We start from the raw sequence: 17,437 nt of genomic DNA on the forward strand, positions 1-17,437 counted from the left end.
CTTGTGGTGTTGGACACGATCAAACGCTTTTTGGTAATCTAAAAAGCATAGGAACACATCCTTCTTCTGATCGTAACAATTTTGGACCAGCACCTGTGTTGCTACTATTGCTTCTCGTGTTCCTAAACCTTGCCTAAACCCGAACTGGGAGTCACTGATGTCCCATTCACATTTTTTGTATAATCTTTGATGTAGTATTTTTAAGAATATCTTTAAAGTGTGACTCATCAGGCTAATGAGTCTGTGATCCTCACATCTTTTTGTATTGACTTTCTTGGGCAGGGGAATAAAGGTAGAGCGTAACCACTGTTGAGGATAGCAGCCAGTTTCATAAATTAAGTTAAATATTTTGTGTAGTGCTGAAATTCCCCTTTCATCCAGTAATTTGAGTATTTCTGACGGGATTTCATCTGGTCCAGGTGCCTTATTGTTTTTTGAATTTAATATTGCCTTTTCTATCTCCTCTTTGGTGATTGAACACCGTATCTAAGTGGACAAACATGTCAGTTGAAAAAAGTGCAATAGACACAAAAAAAACATAAAATAGCACACCATTCTCATCGATCTTCAGCCGTGTCAGCCTTGTTTAAGCACGGTTTTTCTGAACAGGAGTTAATTAAATTAACGGGCCACTCAAATGCAAGCTCTCTAAAACCACATCTACAGCTGGCTTCCAGTCAACACCAGAAGTTAATCGAAAATCTTAGAACAACAAACGAAGCTGGACCTTCGAGTTCCCAAATGCTGCAGGTCAATATTACACAAAATCATGCTTTGGTAGAAAATAATGGGCAAACTGCTACAGCTTATAATAATTGTACATTTAATATTGATAACAAATCAATAAAGGTTATGTTTCGTTGATATGGTGCATAAATTGTCTCGTGAAATAATCTTGTCGAATATCATTCGAGAGAAAATTATTTACCGGCAAAATTTTCTTCTGGTTTTATTCAAGTTTGTTGCCACTTTGTTGCCTTTTGGCAATTTTTGTTTATGAAATTTTCTCGACTGACGACTCGTGATTTAACTGTCAAAATTTAATTCGCGAAAAGTGCCACTCAACAAACTTTCATAAGAGTCGAAAGTATTGCCGGCAAAATTTTCTCTCTTATGATATTATATACAAAAGTATTATAAACTGTTGGATTCTCTAACATTGATTCATATTAATAGCAATATGATTTCGATCATAACCTTATATTTATATTTTTTGTTGTCTGTAGGTTGCCGTACAAACAGTACAAACACAGCCAATGAACTTGCACCTTCCTTCGAACTACCCCCCACAACCCCTATCGCCAGACAGCCTGGCCGCCAGGAAAAGAAGGTGGTCAGCCCCTGATCAAATATGTGATGAAGAAGAACAAAATAGTGCAAGAAGACACCGAGTCGGATGATTTTTGTACAGTGACTATATAGTAATTGTGAATAAGACTTTTTAACTAATTAAATTTTTGTAGGAATATTGCTCTAAGAAAGTTTAATGTTGCTTCTTGAAATTGATATTACTTATTATTGCCTTCTAGGCCGGTACTCCTACTCGGTTGCGATCAAACATACTAGAGATGGGTTGTGATTTTGGAATCTGTGATTTTAGAACCGTGATATATTTTCGCTGAGTCAGTTAACTAGCTACAATTTGTAAAAGCATTACACAGACTAAAATAACTGGGTCGATAAATATAAAAACTTATCAATTTGTAGTCCACCTTATAGCTTATATATTGAAAGGGTTGTTTCAAAATAAACAGAATAAAAGATGAAATAAAGTAAAATTTATTGTAACATGCTTGATACATTTCGTTCGATTGTCTTTATATATGTGTGACTTATAGTACTTTGTAAAAATTAGTTATCATCTAGTTAAACAGTATTATTTCTTTGAATTGAATTCTATTGAAAAGCTATGAAACTACTTTGACTCCGACTCATGAAACGAAGACTGTAGTTAGTCATTTTAGATAGTTTTGAGAAAATTAATTTACAAGTTTAAACACTGGTTAGCAGTTTCTAAAATATCCAAAAATCAACTGTCCAAAACAAAACTTTTGAAACATTTATCACCAAAAATTATATTTTTTCTTAATACGAGGCGTGTTTTTTAAGTAAGTACCGTTTTGGAATTAAAAAAAGACGTGCAAAGATATGGCAATAATTTTATTTTTACATGAAAGCCTGTACCTTAATCTACTTTTCTACATAATTTCTGTGAATATTGAGGCACTTGTCATAATGTGGCACCAGTTTCTGAATACCCTCCTGATAAAATTCTGCCGCCTGACTTGTTAACCACTGCATCACAAATGTTTTGACTTCGTTATCGTATTGAAGACGCTGACCGTCCAGGTGTTTCTTTAAGTGCTGGAACAAATGGTAGTCGCTGGGCGCCAGATCAGGGCTGTATGGAGGATGATCTAGAGTTTCCCATTTAAATGATTTGATGAGATCTTTGGTCTGATTAGCCACATGTGGACGGGCATTGTCATGCAGCAAAACGATACCCTTACTCAACTTGCCACGTCTTTTGTTCTGGATTGCACGACGCAGATTTTTCAATGTCTCACAATAAGACGCTGCATTGATTGTCTCATTACGAGGCAGAAACTCCACTAGCAATACTCCTTTTCTGTCCCAAAAAACTGTGAACATGATTTTCCGGGCAGAAATTGTTTGTTTAAACTTCACTCTTTTGGGTGATGATGAATTTCGCCATTCCATGGATTGTTGTTTCGATTCTGGTGTGACGTAAGCCACCCACGTTTCGTCACCAGTAACAATTTGGTCTAAAAAATCTTCACCTTCACTGTGGTACCGCTCAAGGAAAGTCAATGCACTGCCTAAACGTTGGGTTTTGTGCAAATCCGTCAACATTTTTGGAACCCAACGTGAACACAATTTCCGGTAATTCAAATTCTTGGTAACAATGCGATACAAAACACTACGAGAATACTGAGGAAAGTAGTTGGACAATGATGACATTGTAAAGCGTCTGTTTTCTCTCACCTTTTCGTCCACTTTCTGTACCAAATTTTCATTAACGACCGAAGGACGCCCACTCCGTTCTTAATCATGCACATTTGTGCTGCCATCTTTAAATGCTCTCACCCATTTCCTTACCATTCCATCACTCATAATGTTTTGTCCGTAAACTTCAACGATCTCACGATGAATATCGATCAGTTTTACGCCTTTAGCACTAAGAAATCGTATAACAGCCCGTACTTCACAATCAGCGTGACTCACGATTGTTGGAGGCATCTTAAACACTGGAGTAAACAAGTATACAATGAAGAATCAGAGTGTAATGGCGTCAGTGCGTAGACAAGAGATGTAGGTAACCAGCGCTCATGCGCGGAACGCCGACCGTAGCGCTGCGGCGGCGGAATCGCAAAACGGTACTTACTTAAAAAACATGCCTCGTATATTCTGTTTTTTTATATGAGTTACTACATTTTTCGTCGGAACAATTTAGGGAAAACATGACATACGATCATTTTGAAAGAAACATTTTAGTACGAACTTTATAATTATATCTTAAAGTTCAAAAAATAGGTTACATTTATTTCTACTCAAAGTCATCTTCTTCAGATTCGCTGCTACTAGAACTTTTGGAGTTTTTATGTATATCATTCTTTGTCTGTGTTTCCTCCTTTGACCGTAAAGTAAAAAAGAAATTATGGTACAAACGCCGTATTGGAGTTGGATCACCTCTGCAAAGCTCTAATAACCCTTTCAATTTCTTACTATTAACAGGTAGAGAAGAAGTATAAAGTTTCGGCAACTCAGTGGAATGAGTTTGAAGTTGACTACGCCTACTTTTTTTCAGAAATAGAATTCTTGAGGTTTCTGCAAAATCGTATTTAAATTGAACAGTATTAGGTTCTTCTAGTAGCCACGACAATTCCCGTGTTTTATTAATTTTTACTGGATTCAAAGTTTCGTCCATTTTCCAGTTCTGATTTTTTTACCATGTCAAATTTACATTTACAAAGTCTGCTTGGGACTTTGTTACTTTCGCCATTTTTATTAATGTGATCCATTGACTGGGGGGTATAGACAGCACCCTGTCACTTTTTAGCTGTCTTTATTACTGCATTTTTAGAAGCATATGCAAACATGGAGAAAATAAAACGGTTTCTATTTTGCCCCCCACAATTGTCTGAGTATAAGATGACACTTTCAACCCCTTTAGTTTTTTGTATCCTCAGAAAGTCTAACAAGCAACTACTAATTTCATTCGGTCCCAGTTTCGCCACCTCTTCATACTAAACGTAACAGAATCCTTTATTGTTACCTTTATCATAGACTGTAAAATTTAGGTAGCAATTTTACTTTTATAATAAAATGTACTTACTTCTGATTGAGGGGTAACTAATACCTTTTGCAGGTCAAAACATCCAGGTTGTAACCCAGGTTTCCGATATACCTATCGTCTTTAAAATCAAGCAGAAAATTATATTGTCGGGAAAAATTGCGCCTTGACCCATTACCTGTTTTTTTTCTGTTTGATGAACACATTCTGTGATGAAATCCCATTGTCTGGTATGATCTGCTCATCATTATCATCATCAATTAGCCTATATTTGTCCACTGCTGAACCTAGGCCTCCCGTAAAATTTTCCACCTATTTCTATCTTGAACTTCTTACATTTCTAGGTTTCAAACGCCTTTTCATAATCTACGAATATAAGAAAGATAGGATTGTTATACTCTGTACACTTTTCTATTAGCGTTTTTATAACTTGTAGATGATCATTTGTTCCGTATCTGGAACGGAACCCAGCCTGTTCACAAGGTTGGTAACTATCCAGTTTGGTATGATCTGCTAGTCCCCAATAATTTTCAAATATTTTTTGCCTCTTATTTTCCGAAATTTTTTCCGTGCATCCATTTCTGCAATTCTCGTTGCATTGTGCTTTCATGATCCTAGATGAAATTACTTTGTCTGCTCTATTTTCATGTTTATTTCCTACATTAAGTTCTTTTTTTAGCTTATTGTCTTTCCACTCCTGTTGATTTCTTACACGCTTTCTTCCTTTCTTGTTTGTCATTGCCATTTTTCTTTTTAGAACAGTCGGAATTTTCGATATCATTATAGTTGAAAGGATATTGCTTCTCTGCATAATTAATAATTTTATTCAACACCTCAGTTATCACGATAGAATCACTTTCTATATTTCCTGTTTCTCGGGTATTGGTGAAGACAGCTCTGTAACAATTAGAAACAAGAGTTAAAACTATATGGCTCCTGAACTATATTTTATGATATTTCTGATATTCATAAGAATTCAGATATAAACAATACCTACTAGGTATTAATAGCTTTTATGATGACAAAAGGAAATTTGAAGTGTTACCAAAGTAATATTTTTGCTTTTGTTTACTAATTTTCTTAGATAACTGCAATATACGATTAATTCTATTCATATTTTAAACTTCAAACACTCTGCACACAAAGCTCAAGCAAATATGTATGTAGGTGCATAACCTCAAAAAGTTATTCACGAAAATGCAAACAAGTCAATAGTAACTCAAAGAAGACACAGCACTATCTAGACATTTTGCAAAGAAAACTGTAATAACTCAATATACGACAAATATTGTTTAAAAAATATGATGATTATGCAGCGAAGATTACAGTAACTCAATGCAGTTATCGTTGAAAATGTGGTGGGATAATTGAGATGCTAAAAAAATGAATTTTGTGTTTTAAGTTGCCTATACAGCTGCTAGACTTACCACAATATTCTATTTTACACCTACGTACAATAATAATAATTCAGAGGAAGGTAGTAACTCCAATTTTACAACAATTAAGTTACTACAATTTTCGTTATATGAGACGACTTAATTTAAACAATTTATCATTCTGCGTAATTCTTTTACATATTTAATATACTTCTACTTAGATTGAACTCCACAAAATATAGTCAAATTGTTAAATTAGATAATTAATTAAAATACAATTTACAAACTGGGAATATTTAAGCTCCAGTGACAAATTCTCATGGTTTACACCTAAAATCACAGACTACAAAACCTAAATAAACAGTTTTTATTTTCAAATTGATGTAATGATTAGGGAAATGAATTTGTGGTATTGTTCATGAAAAAATTTATTCATAGGAGTATTGGTCTATTATTTTTGATGGAGCAACTAGTGCAGAAGATGAGATTGTTTAAGTCGTACTACTGTATATTGAATGATAGTTTCTATACAATTTTTTGTATCTAAAATAATTGAAGATAATATTTTTGTAAATCTGTAAATGGTTTTTAAATTATGAGAGGTGTTTTTTAATAATAACAACAGCTGGAATGTTGTATAGCCATTGGGTTTATTATTAGTCGGATTTGTAATGTTTTCTAAAGTTCTGTAAACGAAATTATGGTTTCAAAACTCTACCGTGGGTTTACAAACAGTTGGATGAATGCTATAGCTTTCTATAGAGATTCTTGAAGTACGTGTATCATAACAACAATGTTTTCAGTTTTCTGTTATCGCATTAATACATCAGCAGTAGAAGATAAGCCACTTCAGCGCACTTTGACCTTTGACCTTTTTTTTGGGGGGGGGGGCGTGTATTATGTCACGTTTTTTTTCGAATATCACATTCGATGTTACATATTATGACACATGTTGTTAAACCTTTTAAATGCAACCTTAGTTGATATCAATATTTCAATACATGTCTAGTATTACGTCACCTTTTATGTCACGATCTATAACATTTGCGATAAAACAAGACGTAGTATGTGATATGTGACATAAAACGTAACATAATACATATACTGCTCTACCAAAAAATGGGGTCAAACGTCAAAGTGCATTGAAGACGCTCATCTTCTACTGTCAACTCTTACACGTCTTTATGTTATGTAACGAAGTTTGCTGTCCTTTGTGTACACGTCAAATATCCGGGTTTTTATTAATAACCTCTCATAAATTTAAAATCCTTTTATTAATCTCTTATTGTAAATTTGTATATAAACATCTGTGTGCTTGTGTTGTTCCATCTCAGTGAATTTCAAATTACGCTCTAACTATTGGTGCAGATAGAAAAACGTTGAAAAGATAGTATAGATTTATTTTTCATGACAATACAAAAAAAAATAGCATAAAATTACATCAGCAACTGTTGAAACATACGTAAAAATGTGAGAACTGGAGTATTATTAAGAGTGATATAGTTAATATGACATGAACAATACTGATGATGGTTTTGTTATACCTGTTTAACAATGGAAATACGGCGATTGATACCGCCGTTATCGATCTCAAAGAGAATCGTGTGATATAGGACTGCTTTTAATGTTCACAAAGATCTGTTTTTTATTTACGATTATTAATTTCCAATACATTATAATGCACGAACTGATTCTAACTTCCCTACATCGAAGATCCATTATGATTTTCGGTATAATTATTTCAAAATGACGGGCTGACTGGTCTGAAGTAACAAAATCAAATTTCTAAAAGGCTAAAATCATTCAGAGTAAAACAAACAAGCTTGCAACTGTAGAAAATTATATATATCGTATTTTAAAGTCCTCCAAAACTTGTTTTCTGAAGAATATATATTCCCAACATATCCTCTTTGTCTGAGTGTATCCGTATTTCATTACTCTTTACAGGTACTGAAGCAAAAAGTTTCTACAAATTCTCAACAGTTATGACTCATTTACATCCCTCTGTTAGTTAGTTCTGTCTTTTCCTTTCTTTTTTCTCCCGGCGAATCATAAATATTTATTTTGAAGATTATGTATCTTTCTGGACAGTATACTAATAGCTTATCGTCGCTTAAGATGCAAAAGCCGTAACCCACACTTTGGTCGAAATGATTTATTAGCCATTGGGTTATATACTTATGCACCTGCAAAATATGGAAAGCCATAATTGCTTTGTTTCAGTGAATTTTAACGAAAACAAAAAACTCGCTTCCTGTGTATTTTACTGCAACATCTCGTAAATCACACAACCATCTAGTTTGTGTGGGATTTGAGGTATTGCAGTTCTTAGCAAAACCTGATAACCCACATACACACGGTACGCATGTGGCTTACAAGCACAAGCTTTTGAATCGCATATTTGTATTACTTAACCCAAATGTTTCTAACCTTAAAATTATTTCGTAAATACCGCATTACTGAAATGCAAAATTTGTGCAAATTAAAATGAACATGGATAATATTAGTCTTGTTACCAATTGGTATGTTTTTGTTAAAAACTTAACGATTTAATTATGCATCAAGTTTAGTTTTACAATGTGCTCATATCCACACATTGAACAAAGTCTTTGGTTATAACCTTTGTTTTAAATTCACAATAATAAGCATTTCTCTACAAATATATTCAAACGATTTTAAGCAACATGTTTGTTTCAGATGAAACGTCTGCTTCTAATGTAAATGTTGCGCAAAATCGAGAATGTTCAAGTTCTAATCCTATTTTTCCGCATATAGTTATAATTTATCTGACTGTCAACCAAGCTATAGCCCATAATACTAATGTATACAAACCTGATGATATAGTGGTTGAAATATCTGGACATGACGAGGTTTTCGAAATTTTAACGGACAGTATCGCAACCAGCACTGAAGAAATATCAAAATAAGCAACGAAAAAAGAACAATACGAAATTTCAGAATCATGCGAAATATTAGAGTTGAATATCTATGAAAATACTATCGATGAAGAAAATATAGGAAGTTTGGAACATGGAGAAGTTTCCGAAATTTTAAAGGACAGCAACGCAGCCAGCATAAGTGAAGGAATATCGGAAGGATCACCGAAAAAAGAACAAAATCAAATGAAGAATTAGATTTGAATATCAATGAAAATAATAATAATGAACAACATGTAAAAAGTGTATCCAGTGATATTAAAGGCACACAAACGGGTAAAATAAGAAAGAGAAAACCGGAGAGACAATCTTGGAAAAGAGAAGCAAACAAAAGACTACGAGAAAACGCTAAAGTGTATCTTGGTCTCAAGCATGAAAAAAAAAATGGAACTATGCTGGTATTCAAATCAGTGTATGAAAAGTAAATTACGTGCTTGTTTCAACATTTTAGAAGATACGAGAAAAGAAATATTTAACAAATTTTGGAAAATGACATGAGAACAACGGAAATTTTTTGTGGCTAATAATATTACACGCACACCTGTCAAAAGAAGGTATACAAAAAATGAAATATCATCCAGAAATTGTTCAATGTTTTATACTTTACCAATTGATGGTCAAAAGAAAAATTTATGTAAAAAATTATTTCTATCTACTTTATGCTTGGGTGAATTTCAAATAAGTTTATGGGTTAAGAAAGCTAAACACAATATTCACGAGAAAACAGGAACGAGACGAGCACTACACAAAATAAATGATGACAAGCAGTTTTTAAATATATTTTTAAATGAGCTATCAAAACTGCCATCCCATTACTGCCGTAAAAGCTCAAGCTAGTTATATTTAGACCAGACTGTTTGATCTATTGCAGCTTTGTATAGAGAGTATCTGTTGAAGTGCAAAAATGAAAGCAAGCAGGCTATGAGTAGAAGAACATTTGACGAGTTATTACATAAGAAAGGAACTATTTATGGGTTACGACCTTTTGCATCTTCAGCGACGTTATAGCTTTTAGTTAACACCATACATATTTGGCGCCCAACGTGGGGCCAACGACGTAATTTCAGTCTTCGTTACCTTGGAAAATCAGAGTTTCCAAAAAAATAAATCGTTCTGTTATGTCGTGGTGTCGTAATATGTGTTTTGATATAGTCAACTGGTTTAGTTCCTCATAACTATGATAATTAAAATTATATATGCCACAAGGAAACAGTTTCAGAATCTGAATCAGATCGTTTAGCTACATCCGTCTAATTGGTTCCTTTCGAATAAATATCAAACGAGGAATTTAAGATTGACCTCAAAATATTTTTAATATGCGTTTGATTTACTCTGACCAAAGGTTTTTTGTCACTTCAGACATAGATTAGCCCGTCAATTTATCGCATCCTTTCTTACAGTTGTTACTTGGATGTAGGGATCCTTAAACGTTATGTAGAGCTAGAGTTTGTTACTTATAAAATTTAGGCTATTCTGGAAAGATTGTTTCTTAAGATGGTTGACAAGTTAATTGTATATTGTTTTGCTTGATGCAATGTTTATAATTTCCATGTGAATTCTTGGCTGTGATCCAGTAAAGTATATGTGGAATGTGGTTACTTCCCTCCATGTCTTAGTGCTTAAGATCTATATTAAAGTTGAAATGTGCTTAAGAACTCATTCTGCGCTTACCACTCAAGGTACAAAAGGCAAAAAGGAGAACTAAAGTTTATTGTTGTCATTTCTATAATTCAAACATGTAAAGATATATACCTAATGTGACTATACACTGCTTAAAATAATTGAACAATATTTTCACGTAGTACCAACTAAAAATTAAAGTAATCCCTAAAGGTCACTAGGTTGATATGTATATCCTCCAACTGCACAAATAACTTCTTCATTTGGTAACTTTTATGGATGTGCTGGCAAGTGTCCATTATTTAGCAGTGTAGGTATTTAAATATATAAGCCATATTTGGAATAAAACAATTAATACAGTGCAATAAACATTGTATATATTTATTACTGAATAAAAAGAAGAATTGGTAGTTAAAAATTGCTCAGCGGTATTTATATAAGTATTTAAACAACGAAGTATTTACTATTTCTTAAGTGTTATAACTATTTTCTTGCCAGTGACTATTGATTTTTTGACTTTGTTAGCTATTTTTAATAAAAAACTTTATAATTTTGTAGTAAAGAGGAAGAATATTGTCCAAAAAATGGACAAAACAAAAAAAAAACATTAATAATTTTAGATTCCCTTTGTTTCGTCAATAGACAAGTTAATGTTTTTGTTTTTCCTATAAGAAATTTCAAAATGAATATAAAATGATGTAATGAATGAATATTTAAAAAAGAAACAACAAAAAAATTTTTTCAAGATTTAAATTAAGCTTTTTTAATCTCTGACAAAGAGTATTGCATACTTTTATTAAATTTTTCTCATTATTGGTGTTAAGACCACATTTGTATCATTACTGTAATTAATGGTCATTGCAGAATTTCTGCAGGTATTGATAAATAGGACGAAAAAGAGTACAGGCCAATTAACGCCATAGATAATTCCGCCCTGTATGAAACTTAGTCATTTACCATAAATGTCTGTGTGATATGATTTAGTCCAGTCACAAATTGCACTTTCCACTTCAATACCCTACATTTTGGGCAGTATAAGTCCTTGTTTTTTGGTGTAGTCTCAAATGTTCGGCTAAGGTCAAAAGATAAATTACATTTTGATGTGAAATGTCACCTTTCATATAAAATCTCTTGTTCCATGTCACAATTTGACACGGAAAAAGTGAAATGTGACGTTTCTGATTGAAATTGCGGCTGTTAATGATCAATTTCGATCTGTCAACTTTACAACTTAATCTTTTTCGTAAGACATTAATTTTACATAGTACTGAGACTTCTTTTTTAATAAGACTAGATCCTTTATTCTTAGCCTCCTTCTGAGCCATTCGTATAGCGTTGAGCTGCCACTGTTTTGGTGATCTGCGCACTAGTCTCCCTGTGTTTGGCTCTAAACCCATCTTGTATATATTTTTTCTGGCATCCTGTGAAAATTATCTTTTCAAAATCGTTTGCTTGGTCTATTCCAGTTCATCACATCCTGTACTTTCGAGTTTCTCTCGGATATCCTGTCTTTTTATGTTATTCGTAAGTGCTGGATTTTATTTTATCCGTACGTGAATAGGGCGGTATGAACTGATTTTGCTTTGAGCTTGCATCATAGGAGTATTCAAATCTGTTTAATTTACGGTTTCCACATTTTGCTTCTGGAAAATGGTATTCTGTCAACAGTTTTACATCTTCTGCTTGGATATCAGATTTACCCAACAGGGTTTGGATTTAACAGTGCAGATTCTGGAGCCATTTACAATTCTTTGCTATAGTTATGCGTGAAATATGAACAAACAACGCTTGGAAAAGCTAGAGAGATTTGAAATGAAGAATCTGAAGAATAAAATGAAGGAAACGAGGAAAAAAAACATTAGTATAACTCATATTTTATAAGGGAAATTTAAAATATTTTACTCTAGGCAAGTCATCTGGTTCCAGCATTTGATGTGAATGGTAAGACATATGTGATATTAAATAAAATCCGTACCGGATGGAATGGATGTACTGACACACATGCGGGTTGGGATGTGGGTTTGTATTATGATTTCGGCCATGAAAGACAATACAATACACTATTTGTGAATGCCCTCCGAGCATATTCAGGACCATGGAGTGGACGTTCTTTTGAATACTTTTCGAGTATTCGAATCTGAATATGTTTCGAGTTCTCAACACAGACTGGCTTTATTCATGAAACAGTATGGTTACCAACCGTTACAGACCAATAATACCAACTATTCAATATAATATTTTCGGATACTCCAACAGTCTGAACCCAACTCAACCGATAGTTCTGTATGACAGCCTCAAAAAATAGAAAACAAGCGCTTACTGATTAATTATCATAGGGTAGGGCAATAAACTAGTAAATAATTCTTGTTTATTAGCGATTATAGACCATAGGATATTATATAGAGAGAAAAATATGCATGTATTTTCTTCCTATATTCTTTTTTTGAAACTTCGAATGACAAATACGAATCTGTCATCAGTTTTTTTAATCTGTTGCAGTTTTTGTTAACTAATAATCATTAGGTCCGCAAAAGACTAAAGACTTCATGTTTTTTATTTGGATTCAATATTTACATTAATATTAAAGAAAAAATATTACAGAATCTTCATAGTATAACATCGGTATGTAAAACTTGGGTATCATTTTTTATTTATTTGTTTTTTTTACAGATTCTCTACCTTTAGCTATAATTAGCTTCTTTTATTTGTTAAAGACAATTAGATCATACATAAAACATACATTTTTCAATATCTATTAGTAATCATAAAGAAAAATGATATAATAACATAGTAAATACAAAAAATATTGAGAATAAAAGAAACAACAATACTGCTCTTAAATTTTTAATTTCAATTTTTCATTTTAAGTTTGTTAGAGTACATGACATTGTATACTTCAGTATCCTTTTGCCCAACTATTTCCCAAAGCAATGTTCTAAACCTTTACTGTGTCTTTTATCATTATGTAAATCATTGTCACGGTATCACGCCAAATTTAAAATCGATATTAAATTAAAAAAAATGTAAGGCACTTGATGGCCTTTGCCAGCTATAATAGGGGTAGTTATTGTTTACAGTGTATTATTGTGTACAGTGCTATATTTCAGAAGAAATATTAAAAAATATAGTTGTAGCAACACCGTAACACTGAAATTTAAAGAAATAACACTCAAAGAAGTTTACACTAACAACGGAAAGTGAGTGCTGGGGCTGGGGTAGTGACGGTTTCTGGAGCACCTGTATCTTTATCGTCAAGCGTACTCTTATAACCACGAACAAATTCAGCTTTCCAAAAGTTTTCCCGTTGTTAATTGTTAATTTTTCACAATACACAATAGTTGAAAACGACTATTATGAAAACCAAACTAATTGTTGTTTTTGCTCGACGTTTTGTCAAATGCATTATGTCAAATGTCATCCATTAAATGAAGATGTCAAAACTGAGAAAATTAAATCTCACAATAGCGCGATCTATCGAAGGAGCTTAATGTCAAATCATCTTCGTATATTCTTATTCAACCTCTTACAAAGAAATGTCAGATAATAATTTAAATATGAATTTCTTACAAATAAACATAATATATGTTGCAAAAATGTCAAAGAATAGCTACCCCTTGCTAGTGTCCATGAGGATGGCTGGTTAAATCAAATGTCCTCTTCTAGATAAGTTAAATATATATTTATTTTTGTGCAATAATGTTATTTTAAAAAAAATATGTGATAGTAATGTGGAATTTTATTATTAAAAAAAGTTTTATCTAAAATGTATAGTTTATAAAATAGTTTCTACAGTGCCACATAAATTTTAAAACACAGAACAGTTTGACTCTTTAGAAATAAGTATATAAGGGTCAAAATTATGTTTCGAAGGTCTTGTGACATCAAATTGCTCAAAATATACCTAGTGTGTACTTTAAAAGACGAAAATAAAATAAAAAAAACAACACATTATTTGTAGTATATTTCCACGATTTTTATTTATCTTCTAATAAGTTCGGCAATAAAATTGTTTTGAAAATTCGTCTTCTTAGTTCTTTACCATGTTTTTGTTATATCTGTCTATTTGTTTGTGTTTACTTAGTATTCAAGTCAACGTTTACCATATTCGTCCAAAATATTACAAGCTTTATGTCACCTGTCTAGCTGTGTCGTTCACTTTTTGGTTTTCCTTTTAAAATTGTTTGTATAGTTTGTATTAACCTTTCTGGAACCGTGCTACAAAAACTTACGCTTCAGGTAATTATGGTACCCCACTAAAATACTTTAATAAGTCATTTAAAATATACATTATTGTTTGGGAAGTTATACAATGAAGCACTAGTAACTAAAATAATTTGTTTTTATTATTAAAAAAATATACATTGTTTTTATTTTTACCTTTAACTAAAATCTTTAAATTCATTATTTTTACAGTCAGGGCATACAAATTTTTTACTTCTCGATGTATGTTGCAAATTGGTTTTCTGCATATACTACATGATATTTTATTCTTTCTATCCCGTGCTCTAGCACAAAAGCTGTGCATCTTCGATTTGTATAATGTTGAGTTCCTCTAGCAGGGTTTTCTGATACTGTGGCATTACTGTTAGAAAGAAATACATCTATCGCGGTTTTTACAGTTTTGTGAAAATTATTGCTATTCTGTTTCCGGTTTAGAACGTTTAGGAGTGCAAGTTCTTGTGCCAAGTTTTGTAAAAAAATCCTTCGCCTACTTCGGTCATTACTTTTCCAATCGGGAAATTTAGGCATTGAGTGTAGCCATATCAATAATTTCCATAAAAATCCTAAATGGCCATCTCTACCTGAACGAACACATGTATATTCTCTGGTTATTTTATCTCCGGTGTCACCGGACTCTTTGGTTTTATTTTAGTGTAAAATAATTTCAGGCTTACGTTTTGCTTTTTCATCAGAGGATATTTCGTTGCTGTGAAACTGTGTCGATAAAAGAATAATTGCTTTCTTTTTGTAGGTACATAGTACACTAATGTGAGATCATTGGAAAATCCATTCCATGTTTTCCATTCATATCCAGATTTCGATTTTAGTATTTCGGCAATTGACTCAAAAGTAGATTTTTCGTTTTCAAGGACTGTAATTTCAACTAGAACTATTTCTTGCTCTTCGATATTGTCCGTACTTTCTGATTCACTATCATTAAGCTCGCATTCATCGTCACTATTGTCACTTTCTTCTAAAATTCTATGTAATTCCTCTTCAGTATAATATTTACGTCGAGCCATTTTGGCATTACGTTGAAGCAGAGCAAAGTAAAGACTAATAGTAATCTAAAAATAGAATATTGTTTATGTATTTAGCTGACCGACGACACGAATATACATATATGATTTCAATACATATGTAGGAAACGGAGGTACCTACCCCAAGTAATTAATTTCAATTTTATTATAACACTGAAATTAAATCTAATAATTTTTATATAAAAAAAGGATTTAGTAATGTATTTTCTAAGATTACCTGGAGGAACAAAAAAAATAAAAATATTTTAAAAAGTTGTAATAACAAAAATGAATCTGGGGTACTTAAAATACCCCGCACGGTCACGGAAAGGTTAATAATTGGTTAAAATTGTTAAGCAATTTTTCTATGCAAGATTATATTGCAGTGAGAAAGCCTAAGGTTCAGCTTTATAAAATAACTACCATATCGAAAATCTCATCATTCAGTTTTAATCATTGTTTGTTATATCAATGTTCCTGGCTTTCTCCCATCTTTGATCTACCTCCATGTCCACTTCACTCAGGCTGTGACATAAGGATTAATCTGAGTGGATTGTTCTGTTCAGCTATGTTCATGTATCACATCTGATACTTGTTTGAGTTTAATATGTATTTATAGTTGTTTTGTTGCTCAAGAATTTCTCTTCAGTCGTCTCTATCCATCGCCTTCCTCTGCCAAGCACGTATTCCCATATTTTTCATGACTTCATCGATGTTATCAAGGAACCTTGGTCTGGGTTTTCCTGTTCTTCTTTGGCCAATGGGTCTATCAAGGAGCGTTTTTCGAGCTGGATCATTTTGTTCAATCCGCATTACATGCCCTATTCACCTTGGACGTCCTATCTTAATATGTTTTACATAACATGTTTTCATTACTTTTTGTGAGAGTCCTGGTCTCTGAAGCATATGTTAGGACTGGGCGCATTATTGTTTTGTAAAGTTTTATTTTTGTATTTCTCGATATAATTGTGGATTTAAGAAGATTGAGCCCAAAATAGCATCTGTTGGCCGTGCAAATTCTGCGGTAGTATTATTTTCAGTGTTAAGGAGCACTCTCAGGTATACAAATTCGTTCACTGCTTCGATCACGTCGTTTTCCATAACAATTGGTCGTAGGATTTGTGGTTGCGTGCTTATTTTCATATACTTCGGTTTGTTGGCGTTTATTAATAAATCCATTTTTGTATCTGATTCTTTTAATGCTACATACGCCTCTCGTACAACGTTTTCCGTTCTCCCAACAATATTGATACCATCAGCATAGACAAGGATTTGCACTGATTTATTATATATTTTACCAATAGTTGTGATATGTGACTTACGTATTACTTTTTCTAACGCCAGATTAAAGAGGGGGTCTCCCTGGGGCAGCCCATTATTTGTTTTAGAAGGTTCAGACAGTTCCCCTAAATTCGTACTCTACATTAAACTTTTTCAAGAGTTAGTTTTGTTAACAAAACAAAATACATTGCAGGATTTTCAAAAAATAGTAAATCCTTTCATCTGCTTTGAAGATAGTCCATGTTTTGTATCCGTATGTTAACATCTGTAAAATAATTGTTTACAATGTTGTTCAATTTGTTTTCTGACTTAATTTTCTCTCTCTGTCTCTTATGACATTTCTCCTGTGACACAGTTCTCATTGTTCACAAGGTAATCTAAATAGGTAGATTTTGTCTACTTCTCCAAAGCTTTGTGGTGATCTTTTTTAACGATATTCACTGTTAAATACTTTTGAACATAACCCTATTCCTTGTAGCTTCCTTCTAGAGCCACTGTATGACGTAAAAATCCTAATATTTGGCTACATTTTGGAAAAGTTCTTAATTGTGGATTAATAGGGAAATTTCATTTTTTTGTATATATTTGTTTTCATTTTTCCCGTTCACCATCATTTTAAAGTTAGGTTAGGTTATTTATTCTCATAGACATATTATACCATCAATTTTT

At 32.6% G+C, this 17,437-nt stretch overlaps 1 protein-coding gene across 5 annotated transcripts in view; it reads left to right on the top strand.

Moving 5' to 3' along the window:
* Positions 1 to 8,916, top strand: part of LOC140449495 (uncharacterized) — a 267,953-nt gene extending 259,037 nt beyond the window's left edge. For all 5 annotated transcript variants that reach the window (XM_072542682.1, XM_072542683.1, XM_072542680.1 and 2 more), the window contains one exon: positions 1,227 to 8,916. In XM_072542682.1, coding sequence (XP_072398783.1) covers positions 1,227 to 1,400 — 174 coding nt within the window. In that variant the 3' untranslated portion in view covers positions 1,401 to 8,916. The remainder of the gene's footprint in view (positions 1 to 1,226) is intronic.
* Positions 8,917 to 17,437: the final 8,521 nt, after the last annotated feature.

The sequence above is a fragment of the Diabrotica undecimpunctata genome, chromosome 9 (genome assembly GCF_040954645.1).
Source record: "Diabrotica undecimpunctata isolate CICGRU chromosome 9, icDiaUnde3, whole genome shotgun sequence".
Taxonomy (NCBI): Eukaryota; Metazoa; Arthropoda; class Insecta; order Coleoptera; family Chrysomelidae; genus Diabrotica; species Diabrotica undecimpunctata.